The sequence below is a fragment of the Rhamphochromis sp. 'chilingali' genome, assembly GCF_963969265.1.
Source record: "Rhamphochromis sp. 'chilingali' genome assembly, chromosome: 7".
NCBI classification, from domain to species: Eukaryota; Metazoa; Chordata; class Actinopteri; order Cichliformes; family Cichlidae; genus Rhamphochromis; species Rhamphochromis sp. 'chilingali'.
In genome coordinates, this window is record NC_137934.1 from 20,829,035 (window position 1) to 20,857,008 (window position 27,974).

Consider the following 27,974-nt stretch of genomic DNA (forward strand, 5'->3'; position numbering starts at 1 on the left):
ATAAAATAAATGTAATTTCACTGGTGTTGAATTAACATTTCTCAGTATTCTGAGAGGCTGATGAGTTACTTGGCATTTGTATATCAAGGAACATGACATTAGTGAAAGCTTTCACTGGAAGTCAGTTCCTGGTGTCAAGATCGAGGGCCAAGCCAGCCCCCAGGTTGTTGTTTTTTTTGGTGTTATTTGAGTATATAAGTATACACAAAGAGACATTGAGGCCTGTATTAAAAATAAAAAACACCTCTGAGTGAATGAAGCTTCAAGATCAACAAACACTGTTTAATGCATAATAACAACTAAAACATTTAACAGCATCTAAATGTTGCTGTTAATTGCGACTAAGCGCCTTGAGGCGACTTTTGTTGTGATTTGGCGCTATATAAATAAAATTGAATTGAATTGAATCTACTGAGGGAGACAGTACATAATATGTCAATAAGCACATCCACCATCTGGATTACTGTCAACAGGGAGTTTTTCCTCCTCACTGTCGCCCAGTGCTTGCTCACACAGGATAGTTTGATAGCTGGGGTTTTCTCTCTAATACTGTATGATGGGTTTGTAGCATAAACCTATTCGCTGGAACGTTGAGGACAATTCAACTACACAGCAAAAAGCATTAAACACCAAGTAGGCAAAGTTCTTCGTGTTACTCATGCATGAGGGAGACAACCACGACAAGCGCCGTTCCTTCGCTTGACCCCAGTCGCTCTTGTCCGCTCCCCCATAACACTGCTTTTATTGGGGTTACATGAATATACATAGGTTCATTAACATATTACGTCTACATACAAACAAAGAGTACCTTGCCTGTGTGTGTGTGTGTGTGTGTGTGTGTGTGTGTGTGTGTGTGTGTGTGTGGGGTCAGAGTGTGACCCCATAAATGACTTCTCTAAACCTGCTGGTCTGGAAGTCCAGCAGTTCATCTAAACAAAAGGCACTTAGCCTAAAACAGATATAGCTACGTTTATCCTACCATAAAACAATAAGACAAGGTACGACCTCTCCCATGCTCCCAGAGTGCTCTCTAATGCACACAAAGTTTGCAGACTATTAAGGATCAAACCTCTACCAATCTAAAACTAATTATAAAACTCTAAGCATAAATGACAATCAGCAATACAAAACCTAACACTGTAGGTTGTTGATCTTACAGAACAAAACACAGATGAGACTCGTTATTTGCCACTTGAATTATAAAATGTCTAATCCATGGAATTCGAAAAAATCCAAATTAAAAATATATTCTAACTTTTGTCGTGTTTTCCTATGTTGTCAAATATGTCAAATCTGGGCATCAGTGATGCTATTGTAACATATTAGAGCATGATTTGAATTGCATTGCCGGGGGAAACCAAAACTCAACCATAACAATTTAACCCAAAAACATCATAATTTTTTATAAATCTAACCAAACAGGTTTTCTATTGGGAAGCAAGTGAGCTATTTTTAGTTAACAGGGAAAATTATAGATATCTGTAAAAATCTGTAACATACATTGTCTAACAAATTTATGGGTGCTACCCCTCAGCTGGCTTCCAGAAGTTAGCCAATCAGAGGAAAGTGGGCCTTTAACAAAGGGGCCTCAAATGGGCTAAATTAGTTTTTAGATACAAATCAAGAAAAACAGTTTGGTTGATGTCCCACCATAAAAATTTGAATTCATGGATGGTTGAAAAAGGCACATGATGTATTTATTTTTTGAGCAGCATCATGCACCTTTTCATATCTTTGCTTTGAGACATGGGCCACAGTACAGGTGAAACTGCAGAAAGCTCAAAATCTTCCTCCAGGAGTCCTCCTGAGCATCAGAGTGAGGTTTGGTCTTTCCTCCCCACAGTAGTAGCACTGCAACACACACACACACACACACACACACACACACACACACACACACACACACACACACACACACACACACACACACACACACACACACACACACACACACACACACGTCAAACTACAAATAAAGAACGGTCCATTGTCAGCCTGACGTTTTCTGCAGCAAACTGGACTTATCGAAGGAAGGACCAGCAGTACCGTTGCACTTTTTTCTTAAGTCAAATGTGTGTTTGTAAGCGAATCAGTAATGATGTCATTAGCTAGCTAAGATGAGTAGTCAGTGCTCAGGCTTTTACCTTAACCGATTAGATTTGTTTACGTATTCTACTCTCCGTGTTCAGAATGATGCCTCACGTGTTGATTCGTTATTTTCACTGAATGGTCATCTGTCCGACAGTGTGTCATATGGTTTGATTTATTAAAGATGCTGGAATAAAAAGGTCTCCATCTTGTGCAAATGCATATATCTATCAAAATTACATTCATACAACAATGAAATTATTGTTTTGGTTTGTTTTTTTAAAAAAAGGGAAAAAAAAGATCTGTGTTTTTGTAACATAAAATCAGGAATCCGCCCACATTAACTGGTGATAATCAGTTTCACAATATTCAGCACAAAATAAGCAAGTATGCCTCATTTCCTCAGCACAAATCTGTTGGAGTTTGTGTTTACCCTGACTGATGCGATTTAACATATTTAAAAGGAGGGATCAATGGACAGAGTACTTTATTGGCACACGTTTTGTTTTAATGAGCACTTGGGCTTTTTGCATTCAATACAGAGTTAATGACGCACATGGACTGGTACCCGTGTACCTCAGTAATATAGTCCTGCAACCGATCTGCTCAAATGACCAAATATCCTCCCCTCACGATGTGACGAGTGGTGTGACTGTAGTGACAGTCAAAGGCAGTCAGTGAAGATTGTGACAAACACAGAGGAGATCATTAAATAATCAATCGGGTGTTATGGAGTATAGGCTCGAGTAAATTTATTTGTAATGTTTTGTTCTACGTTGATATAATAAATTATTTCAGGATGCCCCGAATGTCATTAGGAGACAAAGACTTGTTTTTAGCAGTTTAGAAATTGGTGATTCCACTACAGCCACCTCAGCAAATAAAAATACATTTTTCTTTATCTCCATTTTTTATCTCCCACGTGTGGGACTAATAAAGGTTATCTTATCTTATCTTATCTTATCTTATCTTATGTTAAGACAATGCCCAGCACAAAGTCCTCTAAACAACCTAAGCCACACGTCTTACTTTGAAAAATAGAGCATTAGAAACAGATTATTACAGCCTGGCTCTTTCAGCTTACAGCCTGTTTCTATGCTGCTTGGTGTCCATTACTCCCTCGTTTTAAATCTCGTTTATCAATTTTAAATGACATCAGTCGCTCTGAGGATAAACACAAGCTCCACAAGATTTGCGCTGAGGAAACGAGGTCGATTTGTCTGTGAAGGTTCTCATTCATCCAGGTCATTGTACTCTAAGAAGTTTGGAAAGAAAAGCAGATTTCTTTAAGTTTCTTGAAGACGCTTCACCTCTCACCCGAGAAGCTTCTTCAGTTCTAAGATCAGAGAGTCCCAGGTATCTTTGCAGACCTCTGTTTAAAAAGCACCATCCACTCAAAGGTTAATATTATACTAGATAACATATAAATTATTGCCTATGTTGAACAGTTCCCATGTCAGCTGTCAGAGGTAAGTAAAAAAAAAACCTAAGAGCAGAACTTCCGATCAGTGTGTGAGGACTGGCAAGATTTATTTATTATTTTAGATTTGAGGGATAAACTTTGATAGTTTGAGATGATGCTTTTCTCTTTGTGATTACAGGAGCTGCCCTCAGATTCAGACCTCAACACCACCCAGTGATACCCTATATGTTCCCTCTTAATGCTGAATACACTTATTTAATCTTGGAGGTTTTTGTACCAACTCCAAAGTTAACTGATGACAAAGTACAAAGGCTATAAAGCTGCAGCTGTTTTACTGAAAAAAAAGTTAAAAAGACAAAAGGTCAGAGTGATTAAACATCCCTGTAACTGGTGTCACTAAGTAGGAGCATAAAATACCCGTGGTCTCCACCTGTAAAGCCATTCCTGTTTGTCTCATTGTTGCTTGTCTAGTACACCGTTCTTCATTTAGTCTTTAATTACCACTTAACTGATCAGGTCAATATCCCAAAAGTTTGACTTGATGCTATACTCTCTTTTTTGAGCAGTGTATTATAGTACTTGATGAAGTTTTGTTATTATGACCAGAATCTGTAAGAAGGTAAGAAACAGGATGTGAGGCCAAAGCCTTTGTACAGGTGTGGGAATCTGACCTTTTTCTTTACTGCTGTGTATGACAAAGGTCGTAGCCCTAAAATGAGGTGAGAACGGTGGCTCAATCAGGTGTCCGGTGTCCGGATATGCTAATCTGCTCAACAGGTGTTCCTTTCCAGCTTCACGCATCAACCTGGCTACCTGAGGGTCAGAGGTCAACCTTAAATTAACTGTATGTTAATGTTCACATTCATATTTGTTCAATGTTCACAATACTCAAACAAGAACTGCCAACTTTCCAGTATTTTTGACATCCATCACTCTCATAAACAGCATTTGTGTGAGTGTGTGTGACCTCACATCCTCCGCCGTCTCCACTGTGGGCCAGTTCTGATCATCACAGCCGTTAACCAGCAATGTCGGGCAGTTAATTCTGCCTACCTGTCAACAAAAAACACCTTTACAACAATGTTACAAATAATAAAACAGGTCCAGCACTGACTTGTATTGGTATTTAACATGCAGGTGTTTGCAGTATATTCCAGCACTCACTTCGGCAATGTTTGAGGGGTCAGTGATGAACTCCAGACCAACATCTTTCCAGATCACTTGGTTGTCCTCATTCACACGCGCCTTGTAAAGCTGCCTGTCATAACATATTAGTAATTACGAAACAGCAATAATAATTTAATGGACCGACAAACACGGACCCACCTGGTTACTCCTTCAAACCTGGATGCGACTGTGCTCCCCTGTGCTGGATAATAGTGGTTGGAGCTGATACAAACAATACAACAAGGCTGGAATGAAATGACAAATTACGAAATTTGATTTATACCTCAGTTGGAGTAAGAAAGAGGTCAGTGGGTTAAGGTCTACTTTAAAGGTAAAAGAAGAGGAAATTGAAGTCATTTCCCTCGCACTCTGACCTTGATAATGGTGCTGTAGGCTGCCAAGGTGACAGCAACAAGTGAACCGAGAGAAAGACCAAAAATTCCAACTCTGTCTGACATCACTTGAGGATGGTCCTTAATAATATTAAACGCCGTCTGAAGAGATCAGAATATTAGAATATTAAATAATAAGTACAGATGTAATGAGGAGTTTACAAACACTCATCATGGACATGAATGTCAGAGTAATTTTGGGCTTTTAATGAATTCTTTGAACTGTTCTTTTGCCAGAGTTGAATCATTGTACAACATGCATGACTTTAAACAATAATAAATGGGTGCACAAGTTTGAATTTATTTTGGGTTTTCTATACACTTACTTCAATCTTTTTAAGTGGACCTGAAAGTTCTCGAGTGTCCTTTAACTTGACAAAGTCAAGACCTTTTAACTTCTCGTAAGTTATCATGATTAACTACAACTGATAGTTTATCTTTGCAGCCTAAAACGGATTTGTTTGACAGCACTCACTGAATTGACCAATACTGGAAAGAATGGGTCCAAGTCCAACAAATGAAATTTGCAGCTGCCCACATGAACAAGACAAATGCCTTCTGGAGAAAAGTCTAATGGTCAGAGGGGACAATGGGAATTTTCTGACCACTCTTTCAGAAGCACATTTGTGAGGTCAAACACTGATGTTGGACAAGAAGGCTTGGCTCACAGTTTTCGCTCCGATTCATTCCAGGGGTGTTCTTTCAGGTTGAGGCCAGGACTCTGTGCAGGCCAGTCCAGTTCTTCTATGTCTTTATGGACCTTACTTTGTGCACTGGTGCACAGTCACGTAGGATCAAGAAGGGGCCATCCCCTCTCTGCAGAAAGTTGGCAACCTTGGTGCCACAGCATCTGCTGACCCCACTCTGTGATTTCATGAGGCCTGCCACTTTATGGCTAAGTTGCGGTTGTTGAGTGTGAAATATTTAAGTAGCAAGGAAATTTCACAACTGGACTTGTGATATCCTATAATGGTACCATGCTGGAATTCACTGAGATCCTAAGAGCAACCCATTTTCTTTTATTAATTAAGCAGTGTGCATGCCTAGCTGGTTGATTTTATACACCTGTGGCCATGAAAGTGATTGGAACGCCTTAATTCATAATTTTGGATGGTGACCTGTCACACAAACCTCAAAGTATTTCAATTCCAAATTTTCAGACTCCTGGTCAAATCCGAGGTAATCCAGCGCCAAAGAAACATAACCGTGAGACGCGAGCAAGGCAGCACGATACTCCAGCAGCCCTCCACCACCTCCCCACATATCCAGCAGCCCAGGAAACGGTCCAGGACCTGAAGTCAGACAAACAGGACAAAATTACTTTGGTTCAAGTCATCCTTGTGAGCTAAAAACTCGGACATCAGGTGGATTTTTTTCCTACTCTTGGATCTGTATATTGTCAGAAAGAGAGGAATTCACTAATATGGTCACACCAGGCACACAAGCCCTGCCCGCATGTTTCAATGCCACAGCATTTAGATCAGCTTGAAGCTTGAAGCCTGAGCTTTTGCTTTTTTTTTTTTTTTACATGTTACTTGTACACAGGCTGATTTTTATTTATTTTTTTATTTATTTTTTTACCTTTAGCCATGTTTAATATGAGAATATATTTTAAGGAAAAGCAGAACGGATTTTTTAAATTTACATTTCACCATTATGAAAGAAAAACCCCAGCCACTCTGAAAAAATAAAATCAACAAAATACGTATTTAAGAGAATAAAAGTGTCATTACAGGTGCTGTAGGTGTACCTGGAGGTATAAACAGAGTCCCTTGCACTCCTTGCTCATTAATAGTGATCCTCTGGATGCCAGGGGCCATGTACCATCTCTCTGTGAGGACTGAGGCTAGAGGGGCCTGGTCCCTGAAGCCCTCGTGTCCACTGTGGACCGAGATGGTGACCAGCATGGGTGTGCACACATTCATCTTCCTTAACCTGGCCAATAATGACATGAGTTACCTGACAGATTAAACAAAAAGTAGCCTACACAAGCAAAAGTTAGTTATGGAGTTCAACAGGGTTCTGTAGTAGGACCAATACTATTTACTTTAGAGGTCTGTGTATGTTCTCTGTCATCCAGTTCATGGTAATCTAAGGAGTTTGGGAAGAAAAGCAGCTGAACTTCTTTAGGTGTGCTGAAGATGTTTCACCTCTCATCCATGAAGCTTCTTCAGTTCTAAGATCAAATGGTGGTGAGTATTAAGCCCTAGGGAAGATACAACGGATAATAATTTGCCATCTCTGGACTGTGCTCTTTTCATTTCAAGCTCCTTAGATTATTTACATAATACTTGCTTCCCTTAGGCAATACTATCACAAAGCATGGCATTATTGTGATTGCTATGGAGAGAGCCACCTGCTGTGGAACTCTGTGTGTGAGGAAGACTCGTCATTTATAAGAACTACCAAGGATCCCTGAAGATTTAACTGTATTAGCTTCTTGTTCCTGTGACATTTAGAGTTGTTTAAAATCCTTCTCTTCATATATTAAGTCCTGAATGATCAGGCCCCATCATATCTTAGACCTTACTACATGGACATCTTCAGATGTCCCTTCCCATTGATTTTTTTGTTTGTAGTAATAATCCATCCACAACTCGAGGTTAGTCATTAATATACTGCTGCATAGGCTGGGCTGTGGTTACATCGTAAGGCTTTAAAAACTGAGCATTAAAATGAACAGTGGTAACAAAAACTGAGAGGCTGAAAGTGATCACTGACTTTTTTTAGGGGCTTGTTCAGATTAAATAGAAGAAGATACAAAACATTAAAACATGTTAAAAACACTACAGCCTTAATAAACGCAGAGTAATTTGGACCTGGAAGCAGGGTTCATACGTCATCACTTAAGAACAAGATAACAAAACAAACAAAGTAGCTGACTTGCTGTCGAATGGATTGAGTGAGGCCACAATGCTAAATCAATGGACTGTCAAGAGGTATTGCATCAGCAATTAGTCATTTTCTGACAGAGCACGGCAGCCACAGAGACAGGGGAGGTGCAGCAGATCGCCATGGAACTTTTGATAAGTTCACTCACGCCACAATAACTGGATTGCCAAAAGTGGGGACTGTTTTCACATTGATTAGATTTACACTCTAAATGCTTCCTTTAGGCAGTATCATTAGAAGGCGTAGCATGCATTTTTCCTGCTATGCAGATGACCCACAACTTTATCCATCGATGAAGCCAGATAACACACTACGACTGCAACGATTAGTTGCGATAATAGATTATGTTGACTATAAAAATTTGTTGATGCGTTATATTTTCAAATCGGGTAAATGTGTTTTTGTAACTGCAATACACTCCAGGAAGCTATGGGGGAAGTATTCCCTATATCATATGCCAAGACTGCACTCAATACTAACAAAGAGCGAAGTGCAAGCAGCAAAACAGTTCAGTTTTGTTAGCTAATGAGTGAAATGTGATAGTAAACCATTAAACAGGAGTAACTACACTGTCTTACAGCTCATAGGCTCTTGCATGTCTCAAATAGCTGAAGTCATTACCGAGAGCATCTTCAGCATGGTTATCAGCAGCTGGGAACATCATCTCAAAAGCAAGCGTCACTCCAGAGCATATACTGCAATCGTGAATTCATGAACTGAATTATCTGGAAACTTTTTATTTTGGACCGGAAAATAAAATCTTTTTTATTTAATTTGAAGCTTTAACTGAACTTATGTGCAGAACCCATTTAGGTTCCATTTAGCATTTTTATTTTTTAAATACTTCTAGCACTTTGATCTTTATTACCTAACATTTGTATTTATTTCGTTTTTAATCTGAGAGTCCTGTTGAATAATGTTAAAAATACGTTTGATTATTTTCAAATTCATATGAGTGATTGTTTTAATTTGCTGTGGGATGAGACAACAGGGTGATATTCACAAATGGGCAGTCTTAAGCAGGTGAGGTACTGGAGCCTAGAACAGGAGGTTTGCCCACAAGAAAAGGTGATAAGAGTTATTGAAATAATTGTTGACTAATCGATTAATCAGAGAAAAATTGGCAGATTAGTCGTCAAATTTCTATCTAGATATGTAACACATCTGGACAGAAGTATGTCCAGACTACCTTTGCTGTTTGGGATTTAATGCAGACCGATGATGTCACTGGGGAAAAAGCCTGGAGTACAAATTTTGAGTAATTAGTAATTAAAAGTCATTTATAGAGCCATGCTACGAGATTTACTAGAAGATTGAATGTGTTACCTGAGGCCTGGGCGGCTGCCCGGGACGGGCCGCATGCTCCACAGCAAACCCATGGGCTCTTTTCCTGTGTATGTGCCTCCGTAACTTAAGTCTTCTGATACTGCAAAGGGGGGGGGGGGGGGAGCAATTTATTTTTCGCTTTATTTGCTTTATTAAAAGTGAGATAACATTTTATTATGTCATTTGCAGTTCAATAGAACATGTGCAACAAAAACATCAAAAGTAAAACACCTTTTTCAACAACACTCGCTGATTTTAGTTAAAAATTTAAAAAAAAATGTAATAAAAGTAATAGTAATACCAAAAGTAAGACCAAAAAGTATTTGGTTGAATTTAAAGATTATGTAGAGGAAAAAAAACCAAACAAAAATCCCACTGGAGTACATCTGTTGCATTATGTCAGACTCTGGGACACAGGAAGCCTTCAGCTGGACTACCTGTGCAACCTAAATGAGCTGCAGGTATCCATCTCCAGATTACCTGTCATCACTTTGATTTACACCAAAGGAGCTGGAATGGATTCAATGCTTCCTGCTTCATAAACGGCAAACTAAATATGACTTTGATTATAGCAATTATGTGTGAATGTACAAATATAATTTTTAACGTCAGCTTCTTATGCATCTGTTCAATGGTTTACTTTATTATTCTTTTCAGGTACTTGGGTTTTTGTTTTTTTTTTGTATTGGTAAGTTTAAAAAAAAAAGGAAAACAAAGAAGCCCACCTGACACGACGCCACTGTGGTCACTGACGTAGTGCCCGTAAGCCTCCCAGTCGTGCTTGTCCTCGGAGTTATGGAGGGAGCGGACGGTTACCGGATATCCCGGAGGAAGATTCTCCACCAACACTTTAAACTTCTCATCAACCAGAGCCCGACTCGGGGTGACGGAGAGGATCGGAGGAACGACCTGGGTCATGGCTGAGAACAGTCTGTGGAGAGAAACTGTGACAACTGAGTAACACAGACAGGGTAAAGTTCATGTTCATGGTTCATGTTCAAAGTTCATGTTCTGGACTGATGGCCAAAGTTCATTAACACCATGGGAATTTCGCTTTTTACACAGGTGGTTGGATGTTACACTCTGGAAATGGAAGGAAGGTGACTGTTATTAACCCTCTGTGGACACTGCACCTCCAAATCACATGACTGATGTAAGCTGACATAGCAACAAGCTGCAGCCACGCTGACTCTCTATTTCAGCCCACATTGAAAGTGCAGACTTTAAAGTTTTTAAATTTTAATTACAGGCCAGTAAATCCAGAGTTATGATAATGTATATAAGCCACGCTTTTTTCTAAATACTGTCGTCATGTTTTTGTGTGTGTGTGTTTTAAGCGTTTTCTAAGGACAGCGCGAAAACAGTAAAGAAAGAAAAAAAGCCACCTCTTTCTTATTGGTGGAAAAATGCACCATGTCGACCAATTAAAAAAAATAAGTCAACACGTGGGATTTGATTGTTTAGGAAGAGGGAAAAGTTTTAGGAGTGACGGTAACGGCAGCGAGACAGAGCAAGGGAGAGAGAGAGAGAGTTTTTAGATGTGGGAGAGTTGTGACGTTTAGTGTGGAGTGTTTACTTAGTGTGTTGTGTTGTGTAGTTGTTCTGTTGTGTAGTCATTGTTTTGTTTTGTGTGTCAGTGAGGGCACTAATGAATGTCACAAAGGCACATTTGCAACGTAAACACTGAGTAGAAAACCAGCGGAGTGATACACCTCCTGTTGTCAGGCCTGCAGGTTTATCCCTGTGCTGTTCTGTCTTTTGGTGGACAAACTTTTTTTTACTGGCACACATCATTTGTGGTGCATATAGTGCGACACCTGATTGTTCTCTCATTTTAGTTTTAGTAATATTTTTAAATTCTTACACAAAATGAAAAAAACAGCAGGTGCATTGGCTGCATTTTTAGATAAATAGTTGCATGTTTACAAAATGTACAATTATATTATATTTGCATTTCAAGTTATAAAAATTTACCCAACATGTCTGTGGGGTTTTTTTTACAGTAAAAAAATACAACTAGGATTTTAAGTTCTTTGTGTGATTTCAGATCAGTAATAGTACTATTAATAGTAATAGTAGTACTAATGCAGTATGTCAGTGAAAAAAAACAACTAAATTCAGTTGAGCTGAAAAGATACCAAACAAGACAAGGGGAAAAAAATAAAATGAAACAATCTGATGGTGAAATACAAACGTAAAAGACTCAAAAGGAGTCAAAAATGGCCGGTTGTATTTCAGACCTCAGTGGGTTAATCCAACCAATCATGAAAAATTAGGTTTAAATTTTTGTTCATGACAGTGCAGATTTCTGGCATTTTGTGTAATTTAAGTATGTAACAATGTGATTGTTTTCTAACAAAAAACAGTGAAACTTAGACGTGTGTTTGTAAATGAACCACTCAATGTTGTGTAGCTTTCTGGATTTTATACTTATTGGGCTACATATTTATTTATTATACAGGCTATACAGTACATAGCATCAAAACTCACATGTTTTATGTAACTAAAGTGTTTAATTATGTGGGCTACAGACAGTAATTAAGTTGTAGACTATATTTATATGAAAAATGCATATACTTACTGCATTTGAATCATTTTAACCATATGTAACAACCTGCACATGTGTTTGGGGGGGAAAAAAAGGGCTTCGATTTTGCCACCCCATTTGATTTCTTTGCCACCCTCATGCCACCCTAAGAAAATTTCTCTAGATCCGCCCCTGGTCCCTTGAGCACTACCCATTGCTTTGGCTGGATGACTCCAGGTGTTTAACTCATCCAACTACACTTCGTACAGGAAATACACAGTCATGTTGTCTCAATTACAGATGGAAGCCTGAGCTGTTTCCTTCTTGCACTGGAAACAGAAAGCAGTCAGGCAGAAATCCACCTGCGGCTGGTAGGAGTACGCTGCTGAGGGTGAGGCCTACTAACAGACCACAGAGCCCCTCTGCTAAGGCTAAAACACCTCAGCTCATTTCTGTGTCTGACAAGTAGAAACACGATAAACTTTTCACCCTAACTGAAGGTAGCGTTTTATCTGTTAAAGTTCGGCTGCAGGTGTTCCAGATCAACTGGCGTTTAGATCAACTGGCGTTGGTCGAACAGATGTGTGGCAGTCTTGCGTTTCAGGAGCTCCTACCGACAAACCAGCAAAAAAACGCCAAATGTGTCATCTGTGACACTTGTGAGGTTGTCTCAAACACACTCCGTCAGTCTTGATGCTGTTGAACAACAAAATGTTTAAAAATGTGGCGAGTTTACCTGGTGATATCCTCATGCGCGACGCGATCGCGAAAACAGCAAACAAGTAACACCACGCCGTTGTTGTTCACAGGACAGCAAGAGTAAACGATCGGGAGACCCTTGTCGTCGTTATCGTTCCACTCGCACGGTTTATTTCACCGAATTCAGCGTTTTTGCTCCACAACTAAAGCGAGCAGTTTGCTCTGTGCACCAACATGGAGTCGAGTCAACCAGCGCCACCTCTGGCCAAGTGCCACAGCCTACAGCCAGATCAACTGGTGACACACATCTGCAGCACGTTTGAATTCGTGTCATGCACATTTGTACCTTTCAATTGTGTGTTTGTGCGTCATGCAAATAAACCTTTGAAATGAATGAAATGATATCATGTATTTATTATCAGCCTACATTTGTACAAAATGCCAAATGACATACACATAGTCATAAGAATCACCATCCTGATATCAACACTTATGCCCATAAGAAAAATGTCGTGAACAAATATATGACACACCAATATTTCACCAGTGTTGTAACTCACATGTCGCCAGCATAGTCTGCCTGTGTCTCCCCTCTGCAAACGCACATTTCAGAGTTGGATGTGATATACAGTCTGCATAAGTGTGGTCAATCCCATAACGATCCGTAAGGGGATGGCAGCTACGCTGAATGTACAGCAGTCACACAGTGATCAGCAATAAACAGTCCCCAAAACTTGCATATAATCCCCAATGTGGAGCCCATCTACTGACTACCACATAGCAGCTGGACCAGTCCCCAATGCAGGTCAGTCCACTGCTGCCACCTGTGGCCAAGTACCATAGCCTACCACTAGATTAACTTGTGACACACATCTGCACCTGCTGCTATGATCACATTGAGTAAAGGCTGAGTGGCTGCACTCACACGTGGTGCATCTAAATCTATCCACAAATATGTTGAAAGATGCAATGCCAGCAATGTGGATTGTCAACACTGACAACAATCAGTAAGCAAAGACAACAGGGATCATTTGTTTCTGTTTATTTAGCACCCACAACATTTGTAGTCGCCTTCTGCACAGGGGAAGTCCACACACACCGTGTGGTACCACTTTCCACAGAAGGTGCAATCTGCAAGATTGAATGAGATTGTCAGGGTCATTGTCTGACTGTTTATTACTAATCACTGTGTAACTGCTGTACATTCACAGTAACTGCCATCTCCTTATAAATGTTTATTAGATTGACCACACTTATGCAGACTGTATATCACAACCAACTCTAACATGTTTGTTTGCAGAGGGAAGACACAGACAGACTACGCTAACGACATGTGATGTTACAACACTGGTGAAATATTAGTGTGTTCACGACATTTTTCGTATGGGCAAAAGTGTTGATATCAGGATGGTGATTCTTATGTGTATGTCATTTGGCATTTTGTACAAATGTAGGCTGATAATAAATATATGATATCATTTCATTCATTTCAAAGGTTTATTTGCATGACGCACAAACAGAGACAATTGAAAGGTACAAATGTGCATGACACGAATTCAAACGTGCTGCAGATGTGTGTCACCAGTTGATCTGGCTGTAGGCTGTGGCACTTGGCCAGAGGTGGCGCTGGTTGACTCGACTCCATGTTGGTGCACAGAGCAAACTGCTCGCTTTAGTTGTGGAGCAAAAACGCTGAATTCGGTGAAATAAACCGTGCGAGTGGAACGATAACGACGACAAGGGTCTCCCGATCGTTTACTCTTGCTGTCCTGTGAACAACAACGGCGTGGTGTTACTTGTTTGCTGTTTTCGCGATCGCGTCGCGCATGAGGATATCACCAGGTAAACTCGCCACATTTTTAAACATTTTGTTGTTCAACAGCATCAAGACTGACGGAGTGTGTTTGAGACAACCTCACAAGTGTCACAGATGACACATTTGGCGTTTTTTTGCTGGTTTGTCGGTAGGAGCTCCTGAAACGCAAGACTGCCACACATCTGTTCGACCAACGCCAGTTGATCTAAACGCCAGTTGATCTGGAACACCCGCACCCGGGGGGGCGGCGCGGCATGAACAGGGAAAAACAAAACAACGCTTGGACACTGCTAGCATGGGGCGCCTACACAAACGCAAAGCAGGAGATGAAGCATAGCTGAATATGTTCCCAAGCCAATTTCATTCTAAGCCAAAGACTAGAAAATATGGTGAAGCATATCTTCCGTTTGGTTTCACCTGCACAAGTGCCAATTAGGTCTCCCCTGCAGAATTGGTTTTCCCTGCGTCGGGAGCAGCGCTGGGCTCTTCAAATCACAGACAAACAGTATCCCACATTCTTGATTTTTAGTACACAAACACTTGCTGTAATAAATAACCACTCCTGACATTTTGGAGATATTAGCTCTTTATACAGTAAAGTTACAGTGGGATACAAATAATATCAGGCTGATCCTGCCACGATTTGTTCCCTCGGTTCAAATCAGAGACAGACAGTATCCCACAGCTGTTTATGTTTTTAAACCCATTTTGCACAGAGAGGCATTTTTTGAAAAATGTATTGATAGCAATGTTGAATATTATTACACAGGGAAAAAACCAACTACATGTAAAATAATTACACCGTGACGCCTCTGCCTTTCTAAATAGAGGGACAGTAACTGCATGTGTAAAACCTGAAGATAGAGACAAAATACTGTTAATCTGACTATCTATCATTCTGCAATTCATCTCCTGTAAACAATAACGTGGCGCACAGCGTGACGTAGAAAAAGGCACACACCTTTAATGTTGCGTGACGAACTTTGTATTCCTCGTCCACACATAAACCCAAAAAAGGAGTTTTAAAAATCTCAGTTTTCGGTGATTCCAAACGCCGTTTACGTGTGGACGAAACAGCTGCGTTTTCAAAATCACCGGTGTACGTGCGGACGCAGCGTAAAAGAGTTAGTAGTTTATTTTCTTACTACCTGCAGATTACTTGTATTTGCTTAATTGTTTACTAAATGTTTGAGGTGTGAAATAAACCGCAATGGAGAAAAATACGGGTGCGTGTGGTTGGAGGATGTGTTTGTGCGTGCGTGTGTGCGTGAGCGGGGGTAGGGGGGGGGGGGGGGGGGGATATTTTTCTTGTAAAACAAAGCGGGGTCCAGCAAAAAAAATTTGGGAACTACTGGTTTAATAGAAGCGTGCTGCGTTCAAGTACCACATGTAAAAATAACCGCTGTCCTCTGTTACCTTCGAAACGTACATCACGAAGAGACGATTTTCTCCTGAATTAGTTCCAACAGGGTGTGACAAAGTTCCACCTGTTCGCTTTGTGGAGACAAGTTTCTCTCTCTTATTCTTGACGATTATTTCCACCGCTTCTCCTTGTTGTTCGTGAATTTTAGTAAAGGCCTAAATTAATGGACATCGACTGGATCCGTTGACTGCAGCCAGGAAGAGGAGGCGGGGTTTAAGGCGGGGTGTCACACGTGGGCGTAGACTATAAGTTTGTGCATTAAATTGTAAATGCACATGCAGGAGGAAAGAACACTTACTCCTGATAGGGTAATAGATAATCTACAAACATATACTCTGATTTCAGCACACTGAAGGGCTGCCAGGGGAGTAAGGCCTTTCATCCTCCTTTATGTTCTTCCATATTTTCTTAAATGCCGTACAACGGTGGATATTTATATTAAACATAGCCAAAGGTTCAAAATATTTATGAGTATGTGAGCCAAAGATCAGGCGCTAGAAAGTCTCTGTGAAGTCAAAAGCAGCAGATATCCCTAATGTAATAGCTTAGGAGTAACATTCACAGGAGCAAAGGCAAAAATGCAGAACAACAGAGCAGAAATGTCTTGAAGAACATTGCACTTCTCCTGTAGTTTAGATAACCTACAGTGTATAAAATAGTAACTCTCAGTGTAATGCATTCTTCCCAAATGGGCGTCTGCTGAGATAAATGAGTAACCAATAATAAATATGTTTTTTAGCTACTCTAGTGGAGTCAGAAATAAAAAGGAGGAGGATTAATGTGGAAATGAGTGGAAGAGATCCACTTCATCATAATATTCTTGCAGACATGGAAAACTCGGAAGTAAGGGCACATGTGAAAACACAAAAAGGCCTTTAATCCAGCAGATTTTCATTGCTTTCAGAAAAAAAGTGGTCAGAAAGCACAGAGTTTGAGTCTGCAGGTGCACCTGGCCCCTCTGGTGGACTTTAAACTCTACCCGCATACTTTCCTCTGTAAATTCCGCCCACATGTTGTGTAAATCTCCAGGGATTAAAGCAACACCAACTACAAGGTATTCTTCTGTTGTGTGTGAGCAAACGTTGCTGTTTTGGAGGTTTTTTGTATGCCACTTTCTATGTACCAGTGATCTGTTTTAATACACATTTTGTTCCCTGATCAGAAGTCTTCCAACTAACGAGACAGGAGCAGTCACCCTTACATGAATATGAGCACCCATGTGACTTTTACCTTTTAATCACTCAAATGGCAGCTAGCAGTTTTAAAACATTTTTTGTTTCCAAACAGGTAACACAGTTTTTACTATTTAAATTACCAAATAATAGCTAAGTATTTAAAGTTTTCATTAATAGTGGTGTCCCCCCATCCCCCCTATTTACTTACAGCTACTGAATATTCATAATTTATGTGCTACAAGTAAACTAAAAAATAGCAATAAGTAAAACCTATACATAAATAAAGATGATGGACAAAACTAGAAGCTGGTACAGTCATGAGTCACACATTCCTCTACTTTCAGCCAACAGTTTATGAGTTAATGTAATAAGCAAATAAAGAGACAGAAAATGATGCGAACTAACACTATATTAGCAAAAAGGATCAAAAGAACCACAAAGTGTGGTAGTCTTCCATTAGTAATGTAAAATGGTGCAAAAATGGAAAAAGATTTTTAAAAGATTACAAAGTAGCACAAATTGATGGAAAAACAAAAGTAAACACACAATACAGATATAAAATGACACTAAACTATGAAAAGACAAATGTATACGTACATGAAATAATAAATACACGGAATATTTAAACTCACCACTTGACCAAATACCAGATATAAATTGTAGTTCTGCCTTATAACCTCCAGAGGGTGCTGTTCCCCGCATAATTCTTTTTGCTATGTGGCTTTTCCAAAGATTTGGGTGAAGTATCAGCGCACTGTTGCTCCTTTTCTACCCCGACAGAAAATATTTCAGAAAAATAAAACTACATTTTTATGATGACCTGTCAGTTTAAGACCCACTTTTAATCATTGAGTTTTTCTTCTATGTGGACCAGTATTACTTCTGCATATTGAAACTATGCAGTCCATCACTGTGCCGCTTCTAGATCTAATATATATATTATATCATACTTACGTACTATTAAACAGTACTGTGCAAAGCTTTTGAACTCTTGAAAAGAGGAAATATGTGCAATGATTTATTGAAATGTGCAAACATACATAGTAATGCAGTATATCAGGGAAAACAGAGTTTAAATAATTCTGGGCTTGAAAGTTGATATTTAGTGTGACAACCTTTCAGCACAGTCTGAACTCTCTGAGGCAGCTTTCTTATAATTTCCTTAAACAGTCCTCAGGAACAATTCTCCAGGCTTCTTAAAGGACATTCAAAGGTCTCCTTTGGATGTTTCTGCATTTTGTTCAATTTTCTATTAAGATGATCCTCTACTGCCAGTGCGCCCCAGGGTGGCTGTGGCTACAATGTAGCTTGCCATCACCAGTGTGTGAATGTCTGTGTGAATGGGTGGATGACTGGATATGTAAAGCGCTTTGGGATCCTTAGGGACTAGTAAAGCGCTATATAAATACAGGCCATTTACCATTTACCATTTACTGCTTCAATAATGTTGAGGTCAGAGCTCTGGGGAGGCCAATCCACGACTAACAGTCTTCCACAATGTATTTTTCTATCCAGATATGCTTTTACTGTGTTGGTAGTGTGTTTGGGATCATTGTCCACCTGAGAAATTGATGCCTTTGGCAATCAGGTGTTTTCCATATGGTATTGTAAGATGGGCTAAAATCTGATGGTACGTTTCTCCGATCATAATTTCATCAACACTGGTTTAAATAGAGCCCCAAACTATGACAGAGCCTCCACCATGTTTTAGCTCTCTCCTGACCTCCTCCATGTACACTGATGATGATTGAACCACAAGTATCAAATTTGGATTCATCACTTCATTACACCAGTTTTTACTGAAATTCAGTAAAAACTGGTGTAATGCATACACCAGCCTTTAATGTCTATTTCCCTTACTTACTTCTTGACAGCAACCCTTCCACTGACACAATTTCTGATGAGGCTTCAGTGAACAGTAGATGGATCAACTGAAAGGCCAGATGCATCTCTCAGGTCCTGTGTCACATCCTTGCTGGATTATTTCCCATTTCTCAAATGTTCAACTGCTGTAGGTAGTTTTTTTAGGCCTGCTACTTCTTTTTTGTCCTCAAATTGTCCACCATCCTCAAAAATATTTAATGGCGCACTGCACACCATGCATAGATATGCAAAATTGTCAGCTAATAGCTCTTTAGGAATCTTCTTGTTGGTGAAAAAATGCTATTTCATATCTGTCAAACTGTGTTAGCTTTTGCATTTTTTCTAGCTTCAACTAAATAAATTGGAAGAAATTGTGTTTGCTTGTAACAAAGAGCCTAAAGATACAATTTAAAACTGGTCATTTGTTAGTTGTCTGTTATATTATGTAGACACAACACTGGCTAAGTTTTTACTACTGTTATTATTGCTTTTAGAATATCAATAACAAAAAGTTGAGTTAGAAAAAATCTTATTTTTCCAGTTAGAGGCACCAGCATTCTCAGGCATCTATGACAATCAACCTGCGGAGTAATCCTGGAAGTGCTGTTTTCTGGAGGAACTTATTTTCACTATTGAATTTCTACATTATTATGGTTAATTATTTACATTTTTTCTTTTGTAAATGTGACCTGTTGAACCCTTAAAAAATGATCATTTCTACATTTCTTAAACCCAGAGAGTTCTCATGCTGTGGGGTTCTGGAAAAATTCCCTAAGCAGCAGGTTGGAAAGATCTCATCTGCATCTTCAGATTTAAGCTTGATTGAACTGCCCAAAGTGATGATGGAGATCCTAAATGAAGCTGCGGAATGACCCTTTTAGCACCCACACAGGATGCAGCAGACTCAGATTGCTTTGGGCTGATCAGATTATGTGGGCGTCTTTCCACAGGACTCGTTACGGTTGCTGTCAGAAAGGTTGTTATAAATCAAAATGTGGATCTTCCACTGCCTATGCATAATCAGACGGGCTGACATTTGGCCTTTTATATGGCAGATCATCACAGCAGTAAAATGCAAGTGTTTTCAGTTAAAAATGTTATTACCTCCTGATATGGCAGTTTGCAGCGATGCTTAGAATGCCCAGTTAAAATGTGAGAGGTGATAGATCTTTATACCAATACCTCTACAGTCAATGTTTTCAATAAGTATACGTGATCAAATCAAAGACAACTTATTGCAGAAAACAAGAGCTCATGTGTTGGACTTGGAGGAAATATTAAATGCTTTGCAGCCTGAGTCCATTTGTAAGAAACCAACAGTGATCAGATCCTGACCTCACAGCAACTCTTCGATGGTCTAACTCTCATTTCTGTGTTTCAGCCAATGATGCTTATTCCAACGAAGTAAGATTGATAGAACTGATGCAACAGTCCAAGGAACCTGCAGACGTCAGAGCCTTGCTCCAGTTGACTGAACTATGTGAAGAAAATAAAGGTACAGCCGTGGTTAGAGGTTTACATAAACTGAACATGGGCATTGGATGGTAATTTTAAGCTTCTAATTGTTATTTTGAACTGTTCTTGTTTCAGGGTGGAATGACTGTATGGCATACATCTTTAATGACTTTTGAAAAAACAAGAGGTTCACTAATCCACACAGGGTCAAAATTACATGTACAGGCTAAATTATATATGCACTCACTTAAATCTTTTTATAAGGGTTTCTAGAATGTATCTTAACTTGAGAAGGCCAAGGCCTGTTAACTTCTCATTTGTAAGCATGATTGACTACTACTGGTAGTTTATCTTTGCATCATAAAAAAGCATTTTCTTGACAGCGCTAGTTGGAGTGATCAGAACAATGGGAAAGTCCAAGGAATTCACAGAAGATCTAAGAAGGAGAACTGTAGATTTACACATTTCTAAACAACTGCAGATTCAAAGATCATCAGTTCAAACAACTGTATGTAAGTACACGTTATTTAGATGTGTCACAACTTAACCAAGGTCTGGACAAAAAATCCAAACTGTCACCCTTTTCTTGTTCAGGAACAATCCAAGAACTACCAGTTCTCAAGCCTGCCACGACCTGGAAACCGCTGGAACTCCACATCACTGTGGACAGTCACACCACATCACTATCCAAAGTTACAGAGCTGATCAGTAAAGATGCCTGTCCTTAAAAAAAATCCACACCTTCACTCTTGAATGATACTTGCTGCTACCCACATATACAAGCAAAGTGTCTTCTGGAGAAAAGTTCTATGGTCAGACAAGACGAAGTTTGAGCTATTTGGCCACAATGACAACAGGTATGCTTAAAGGAGTAAAGATGAGGCTTCCAAACCTAAGAGCAGTAACCACCTGTCAGGCATGGTGGTAGTAGCATCATGCACTGGGGCTGTTTTGCACAAAATGCTTAGAATAATGAAGAAGGAGGACTACTTCCAAATTCTTCAACTTTACCTCAAATCAACAGCTAGAAGTTTAAACTTGGACACAACAGGACAATGACCTCAAATAACCAAAACTGGTTATGGAATCGATAAAGCGGGCTAACATTAAGCTTGTGGAAGGGCCTTCCCAAAGCCTCAAACCTATTGAAAATTTGTGGATTGCACATAGAGCTGGGTCCATGCCAGGGGAACGATCAATTTAAGTGAACTTTACCAATTCTACCAAGAAGAGTGGTCAAATATCCAGCCAGAATTATGCCAGAAGCTTGTTAATGAACTACAAATGTACAAATACATACCTCTGACCCAAAAAACTAAACTTTTAAAGTAATTAAAGTTGTATCCTGTACAATCATTCCACTGTGGAAAAAGAAAAGCTCAAAGAACTCATTAAAAGTCCCAAATTAAATGGCATTCATGCTCAGGATGAGTGGATGTAAACTTCTGACTACATCTGTGTTTCCAGATTGGCATTATTAACATGACAACACCAGCTGTTATTCAAGCTAATATTGTTCAGTATGTGGCCACCATCTATGTCAATGGTTGTTACTTTGGTATAAGTCTAGATGATTATAATAAGACTACATGAAGCTGAGAGGTCCGGCACGAGCATTTCATTTTCAGAGATAAGTGTTGGATACAAAGATGACTCACTGATTTTCTTCTTAAACTGAAATAACAGACTTTTAACAGTTTCTCTATCACTGACTCTTTGTTGTGTGTTTTGGTGTTTTCACAGAGACTTCACACTTTGGTGGGCCAGCTCTGACCCTGGGATCATCTGGGACTGTAACAATATAATTTCTACACACTGATGGGATTTTCTGAGTTTTCTTCAGGAACAGAAATTCTGTCAGAAGAAGAAAAATCTGTAAAAAAAAAAAAAAAAAAAGATCTCTGGGGAAGAGTGTGTAGGAAATGGACACACGTACTAAACATAGTTCAAGGAAATGGAGTCAGGGTGATCTGTGCAAAGATACCACCACAGGATGTAGCCTCGCCCAATGTCTTTAATGCTGAAAGCAGCTTCCTTTTTTCTTTCTTCTTTTTTTTTTTAAACCGGCCTTGCTTTGCCACATTCACCTTTGCTTCCTTCCTAATAATACACTTCCTTTCTCTGATTTCCCGCATTCAACTCTTTCATAAATGGCGTCCTCCACAGACAAAGTGATTGATTCTCAGTAGAAATGCCTTCAGAGTGAACAGGAAATTACAGTAACCATGTGAACAAACCCTTTACCCTGTCACAGTGGTTACGATTTAAAGTGCAGCAAGCAGTTTGAGTGTTTTATATACAATTACTGCCCGCTTTGCAAATACTGCTCTGCAAGCATTCAGTGTAAAACGCTTCATGAATTTATAACAAATGCATTTATGTGACTATATGAGGCTGTTAATACATCAGTATTAATTCTGTTAATGTTCAATATTAGTTTATACACAATGCTTCACAACATAGGGGTCAGGTCCCTCAATAGGGTCACCAAATACAGCTAAGAGGTCGAGAAATAAACAACTAAAGTCAGAAACTTCTCCTTCTCAGAAAATTGCACGAATGCAGCTTTATATGGCTCCTTAATTTATTTTCAATAAAGAGAGATTATTAGAAGGAATTGAACATCATTTGTTGATGCGCAGAATGCAGTTTGATGTCAACTGCTATAAGCTGCTGTCTTTGATATCGAGTGGTCTCTGGAAACTTGTTTCCAGCTCTAGATTTTATTCTTGGACTGTACTAGAGCAGCTTTGTGTGATCCACAGTTACAAATAATACTTTTTTACCTTGTACTTGATGTCAGTGCCCAGGTTAAGCTCCTCCCCATTTAAGAAAACGTTCGTCTCATTGGCTGCTCCACAAAGAGAGAAAGTTTAAAGAGCTGGTAGGTGGGGAGTCTGTGGCTGTATCCCAATCCAGGGTCTGCAACCTTAAAGTACCCATTTCAAGGCCGATTACGTCACAGCGGCGCGCCGAAGGCTGTCCCAATTCAAAGGCTACTCGAAATGCGACCCTGAAATGCGTCCTTCATTTCCCTGAATTTTAAGGCTGTGGCAGTGTAGACTTCGTGGCCCAACATATCCCAGAATGCATAGCGCGGCGGTGGGTGTGGATAATTTTGCCGAAAAAAACGGCGGACGAGGGTAAACTTTAAGTAAGTACTGAATATTATGTCACTTATTTATGTGCAAATGTTTAATAACGAAGAACATTAAAACATCACTGTTGGCCACATGTCGGCAAAGTTATGTGACATTAGTGACGTTTGTACTAACTTGAGCCTTTACTTTAAAATATACACCGTTCAATAGCTGAGCTTAATCTTACAGAGAATGATCAAAGCTCATGTAGAAACAAACAAACAAATGAACAAAAGATTTTCTCCTTCATTTCTGTCAAACAAAGCTGTATCCAGCTGTTAGTATCATGGTTGCTAGGCAACCTGGGCAGCGCAACGGAGGCTAGACCGTCTCATTTCACAAGCCTCGCACTTCCGGCCTCAGCGGTCTTTGAGTACGCGGCCCTTGAGGATCGTTGAGGCTGCGTACTTTAAGGCTGCAGACCCTGAATTGGGATACAGCCTATGAATGAGATGACTGTATTAGGGACGTGCCCTCTCTATGACATCAGACAGACAAGGAGTAGAAAAAAACTATGTAAAAACGCATTTGTCTCAAAGATATTACTCTCACACACAATCACCTCAATATTAGAAACTTTGGCCATGGGTAATATGAACATCCACTGTTAGAACAGCTTATAGAAAATAAGTAAAAACTTAGTCTTCACTTGAATAAATTACCAGAGTTTCTTGGAGAACATTTTTAAAATGAAATCAAATGTCTTTTGTGGTTAGATTGCAGGTGACAACTGACCAAATTAGGAAAACAAGTGCTGCTGATATAGGTCTGTCTGCCCTCTGTGTTTCTTTTTTATGATTTGTTTTCATAGATATGATTCCTATGAAGCCTCTGAGCTGCCTTACATTTGCAGGCTCAAGCCTGGGTTGAAATATGAGGCCCTGGTGCGTAAAGATAAGCAATTTTTGCATTCCTGTTTCCCCTCAGCTGTCCTGAGTTATGAGAGTCAGTCTGAATTTTCATCTGAGATCCACCTTTATGCACTGGCTCTGTGTGTCTGTTTACACGGCAGAAATCAGACAAAAACACATCTCTAAGAGGTCAGTGGGGGTGATGTGATCCTGGAACAAGAGTGTTAAGCATGTACACAAAGAACCTTTTGAAGTTCTGGTTTGTAGGTGCTTTCAAACTAATCAAGTTGGCTCAGGCAGGAAATTATAGTTCCTTTCATTGCCACCTCTCAGGGGTTCACTTCAGCCTGGAGGCTCTCACTTTTCCTGCAAGGAATGAATCAAAAATCACAGGATGAACTCTTTGTGAACTTTGCTCCTCCCCTTTGTGAGTGTGGACGCTTCATCTCTTTGCTCTTGAATGCTTTGCTTCTTATATTGATTTTTATTGATTTTTATGCTGATTTTTTCCCTTTTTTCCCTTTTTCCCGTGTGAGCTTACCTGCGATAACTTCTGGACACTTGTAGATCATTAGGACTAGAGTGTTCTTAACAGAAACAGCAACATTTTATGGTTACCTTGTCCTCAGCGCTCCGTGTGTCTGTGGCCTAGACACAGCTGAAGCCTGATTACAGCGTCTGGGCACCGAGCAGCCTCAATAGCCTGGAAAGGTGCTAACCGCTAGGCTAACTAGCAACAAGATGCCTTCCCTCTCCACAGATGACTACCACAGCCTCCTGCAGAAGATTGCAGTACTGGAGACAAAAATTCATCGCTTAGAAGTAAACGTGGAGGTAAATGGACTGTGTGGAAATGAAACAACCTTGCCTTTGATTCAAAACAATGGCGATGAGCAAGCTAGTACACAGCTAAGGAGCACAGATAACATGACCAAGAAAGTAGACTCTGTGCATTATTATAAATCCTCAAGTGATAATCCCCCCTTAGACTGTCTTGGTGCAAAACCAAGACATAAATCATGTCTCCTGGAAGGGGGAGGACGTATCACAGGCAGGGCACAGCGAGCTGAAATCTCTGAAACCGACTGGCCTTCACTTCCTACGAGACAGAGAAGCTCTTCTACCCCTGTATACGGGAGGTAGGGTTGCCAACCGTCCCTTAAAATACGGAATCGTCCCGTATTTAGAAACAAAAGTACACGTCCCGTATTGAGCTAATAAGGGACGCACTTTGTCCCGTAATACAGTGAGAATCAAAAGTAGTCTATAAATGTTAATGGAATTAACGCTTTGTTTGAAAACATAATTCCCATCCCCTCTCCTGCTTTGTGACCAATGAGCTGACAGCACACTTATGACAATTCGAGTATGACAATTCAGATTATCTCATTGGTCGAGGAAAGGTCGCTTGCGGAGAAAATACCGGAAGACAACAGATGACCACAACAACAAGCATGGCCAACAGGGAAACAAACGCCGACACTGCGGTGCACGTCTCGGATGACAGTACACCTAAAGCTGGGCAGACACTGCGATTTTTTTCAGTCACGTTATTCAGCTCCTGCTCAAACTGCACGATTGACTCGCAGGGGTTAGAAGTTTGCAGGTCACGATGCAGGGTCTCACACTATACCGCCCGATGCTCTGATGCGACCTGAGAGCTCACACTGTGCCTCCATAAAATGAAGGTTATAACAGAAAATCTGTCGCTCGCTCTCTCTGTCTTTCACTCACACAGACACACCACCATCAACTTTGCTAAATTGCTAATGAAAAACATGATCAGGCAGCTGTGATTGAGCAGCAGTGTAAATCCAACTATTTTCACGGTTGTTGTGGTCGTGATAATTTTGTGATGCCACATCGAAAAGGCTCGGATGAGCTTTCCAAAGTTCTACAAGTGCCTCCATCACTTGTGTCCAGATCACACGCTGCACAGCCGTGCTGCGCCGTCTTTTTCACCGATGTTTACGTGTTTGCGCATGAGCAGTGTGAGCGGCTGTGGTGAGATCCTCACGAGCGATTGATGATCGGGAGCTGGTCGTGAGGTGTTAATCGCTTCTCGTTACCCCACGTATACTACACGATGCACGATGAAGGCCAAAATCGGGCCGATCACCAAATCGGTCGCACGACTCAAAAATCGGCTCAAAATGGGCCAAAAATCGCACAGTGTAAGCCCAGCGTTAGAGCAGCAATGTTTGTTCCCCTCAGAGAAAGAAAAGAAAAAAGGCTGCAAAAGTACAGGGAGGACTGGGAAAAGGAAAACACCTGGCTGGGAAAGTGCACGATAACACCTATAAAGCGCACTGCACTGTGTGCCGGCGCACTTTTTCCATAGGCATGCTTCTAGTGGTGGGCACAAGAAGAACATGAGGGGCGTGAAAGCTCGGGGAACCCTTAACCAATTTTTTGTCCACCAGGCCACGGCAGAAGCAGATATGGTATGTAAACACTGGTTTGTTGTTTAAACCCTCTGGTTAAGGTTAATATGGGCATGTGCGGTGAATATCAGCGCTATGTGGCCAGAAGTGTGATAATATCATTTATTTTGTGTAATAAACAACTGCAAGGATGGATGATTACAACAAATAGATGAATAATACATAAAAGTAATACATAGATGAATAATGATGATGAGTTAAGGTGCGTAATCATGGGAACAAGCGGGTTTACAAACAGGAGCAGCTGATTAGCATTAGAAAAGCTGAAATAATACCTCAACTGAAGCCAATTGTACTAAATGCACTAAATGTGCACTGTTACAAGAATATTTTTCGTTCTATTGCTTTCTAAGCAATAGAAGTTAAGTTAAGCAGGACAGAGTTCTTTTAAAGAAAGATTTACTTATATTCTCAAAAGTTAAGCATGACAGGCTTCTGTTTAAGAAAGAGACCTGTTTTACTGTGTTAATGTTGTCATTTTGAGCTAAAAATAAATGGCTAAATGATCATTTGTTTCCCATATGGTCATATCACAAAGAATATGCATCTGCTTAAATCAAATTCAAGTCAAATGGTTAAAAAATAATTTCACACACACAAAAAAAGAGCTACCACACTGGGAAGGGTGAAGACAACTGGGTTGCCCGGCCCTGGCCACGAGGTGTCCCTTATTTATTTTTCAGGGAGTTGGCAACCCTAACGGGAGGAAACAGGACTGGACAACCGTGAATAGGAAGGTTAACAACAAACCTCCAAAACAACTGAATGTGAAACTGCAGAACAGATTTGCTCCACTATCAAAGGACCCTGGATCTATATCGGACAACCATCCATCTAAAAGCAGTGAAATAAGGTCTGAAAATCTGTTGAAAAGTGAAAGGCCACAGGGAAAGCTAAAGGCTAGGCCTGAAACTCTGATTGTGGGTGACTCTGCCGTAAAGGATGTACAAAGGATGTGCGGTAAGAACACTAAAGTCCTCTGCTTTCCTAACGATATGGTCAACAACCTGAAGGAGAGAATTCTTCAAATTGCAGATGAATATCCAACTGTGACAAACATTGTTCTGCATACAGGGTCAAACGATGTGTCCAAACAACAGTCGGAGGTTCTGAAACGGGACTTTACTGGAATATTAAATACTGTAAACTCTCTGAATGCAGCTGTATTCATCAGTGGACCTGTATCAGAGGAGGAGACGAGAGATTCAGCAGGTTGTTTACACTGAATAAATGGCTTATATCAGCATGTGCTGACCACTCAGTGCATTTTATCGACAAGTTTAATATTTTTTG

The 27,974-nt window shown here is 40.1% G+C and overlaps 1 protein-coding gene and 1 long non-coding RNA gene across 6 annotated transcripts; one reads left to right on the forward strand and one right to left on the reverse strand.

Annotated features, from left to right (window-relative positions):
- Positions 1-369: 369 nt before the first annotated feature.
- LOC308399711 (acyl-coenzyme A thioesterase 1-like) lies at positions 370-15,965 on the reverse strand. 4 transcript variants are annotated; one of them, XM_080887097.1, is made up of 11 exons: positions 15,747-15,965; positions 10,014-10,219; positions 9,289-9,388; positions 6,821-7,005; positions 6,202-6,362; positions 5,053-5,172; positions 4,838-4,923; positions 4,676-4,769; positions 4,484-4,564; positions 4,183-4,324; positions 373-1,851 (listed from the first exon to the last, which is right to left on the reverse strand). In XM_080887097.1, the coding sequence occupies exons 2-11, from the start codon at positions 10,204-10,206 to the stop codon at positions 1,727-1,729; spliced, it is 1,287 nt and encodes a 428-aa protein (XP_080743223.1). In that variant the 5' UTR covers positions 10,207-10,219; positions 15,747-15,965; the 3' UTR covers positions 373-1,726. The 4 variants fall into 4 exon arrangements, with proteins under 4 accessions (XP_080743224.1, XP_080743223.1, XP_080743221.1 ...); XM_080887095.1 differs by lacking the exon at positions 15,747-15,965 and adding an exon at positions 12,552-12,908 and having other exon boundaries at positions 10,014-10,232; XM_080887096.1 differs by lacking the exon at positions 15,747-15,965 and adding an exon at positions 12,552-12,906 and having other exon boundaries at positions 375-1,851.
- LOC308399712 lies at positions 14,070-27,859 on the forward strand. Of its 2 annotated transcripts, XR_013972243.1 has the most exons (7): positions 14,070-14,356; positions 18,803-18,939; positions 20,173-20,286; positions 20,382-20,758; positions 20,841-21,103; positions 21,990-25,376; positions 27,388-27,859. It is a non-coding gene; the product is annotated as an uncharacterized lncRNA (long non-coding RNA). The 2 variants fall into 2 exon arrangements; XR_013972244.1 differs by lacking the exon at positions 18,803-18,939.
- The last annotated feature ends 115 nt before the right edge of the window (positions 27,860-27,974 follow it).

Coding starts and splice junctions, on each gene's coding strand:
- LOC308399711 (XM_080887095.1), bottom strand. Junction 6,363..6,820: donor GACTCTGTTTATACCTCCAG/GTACACCTACAG, acceptor GTCTGACTTCAG/GTCCTGGACCGTTTCCTGGG. Junction 1,852..4,182: donor ACACAGCAGTAAAGAAAAAG/GTCAGATTCCCA, acceptor TGTGTGTTGCAG/TGCTACTACTGTGGGGAGGA.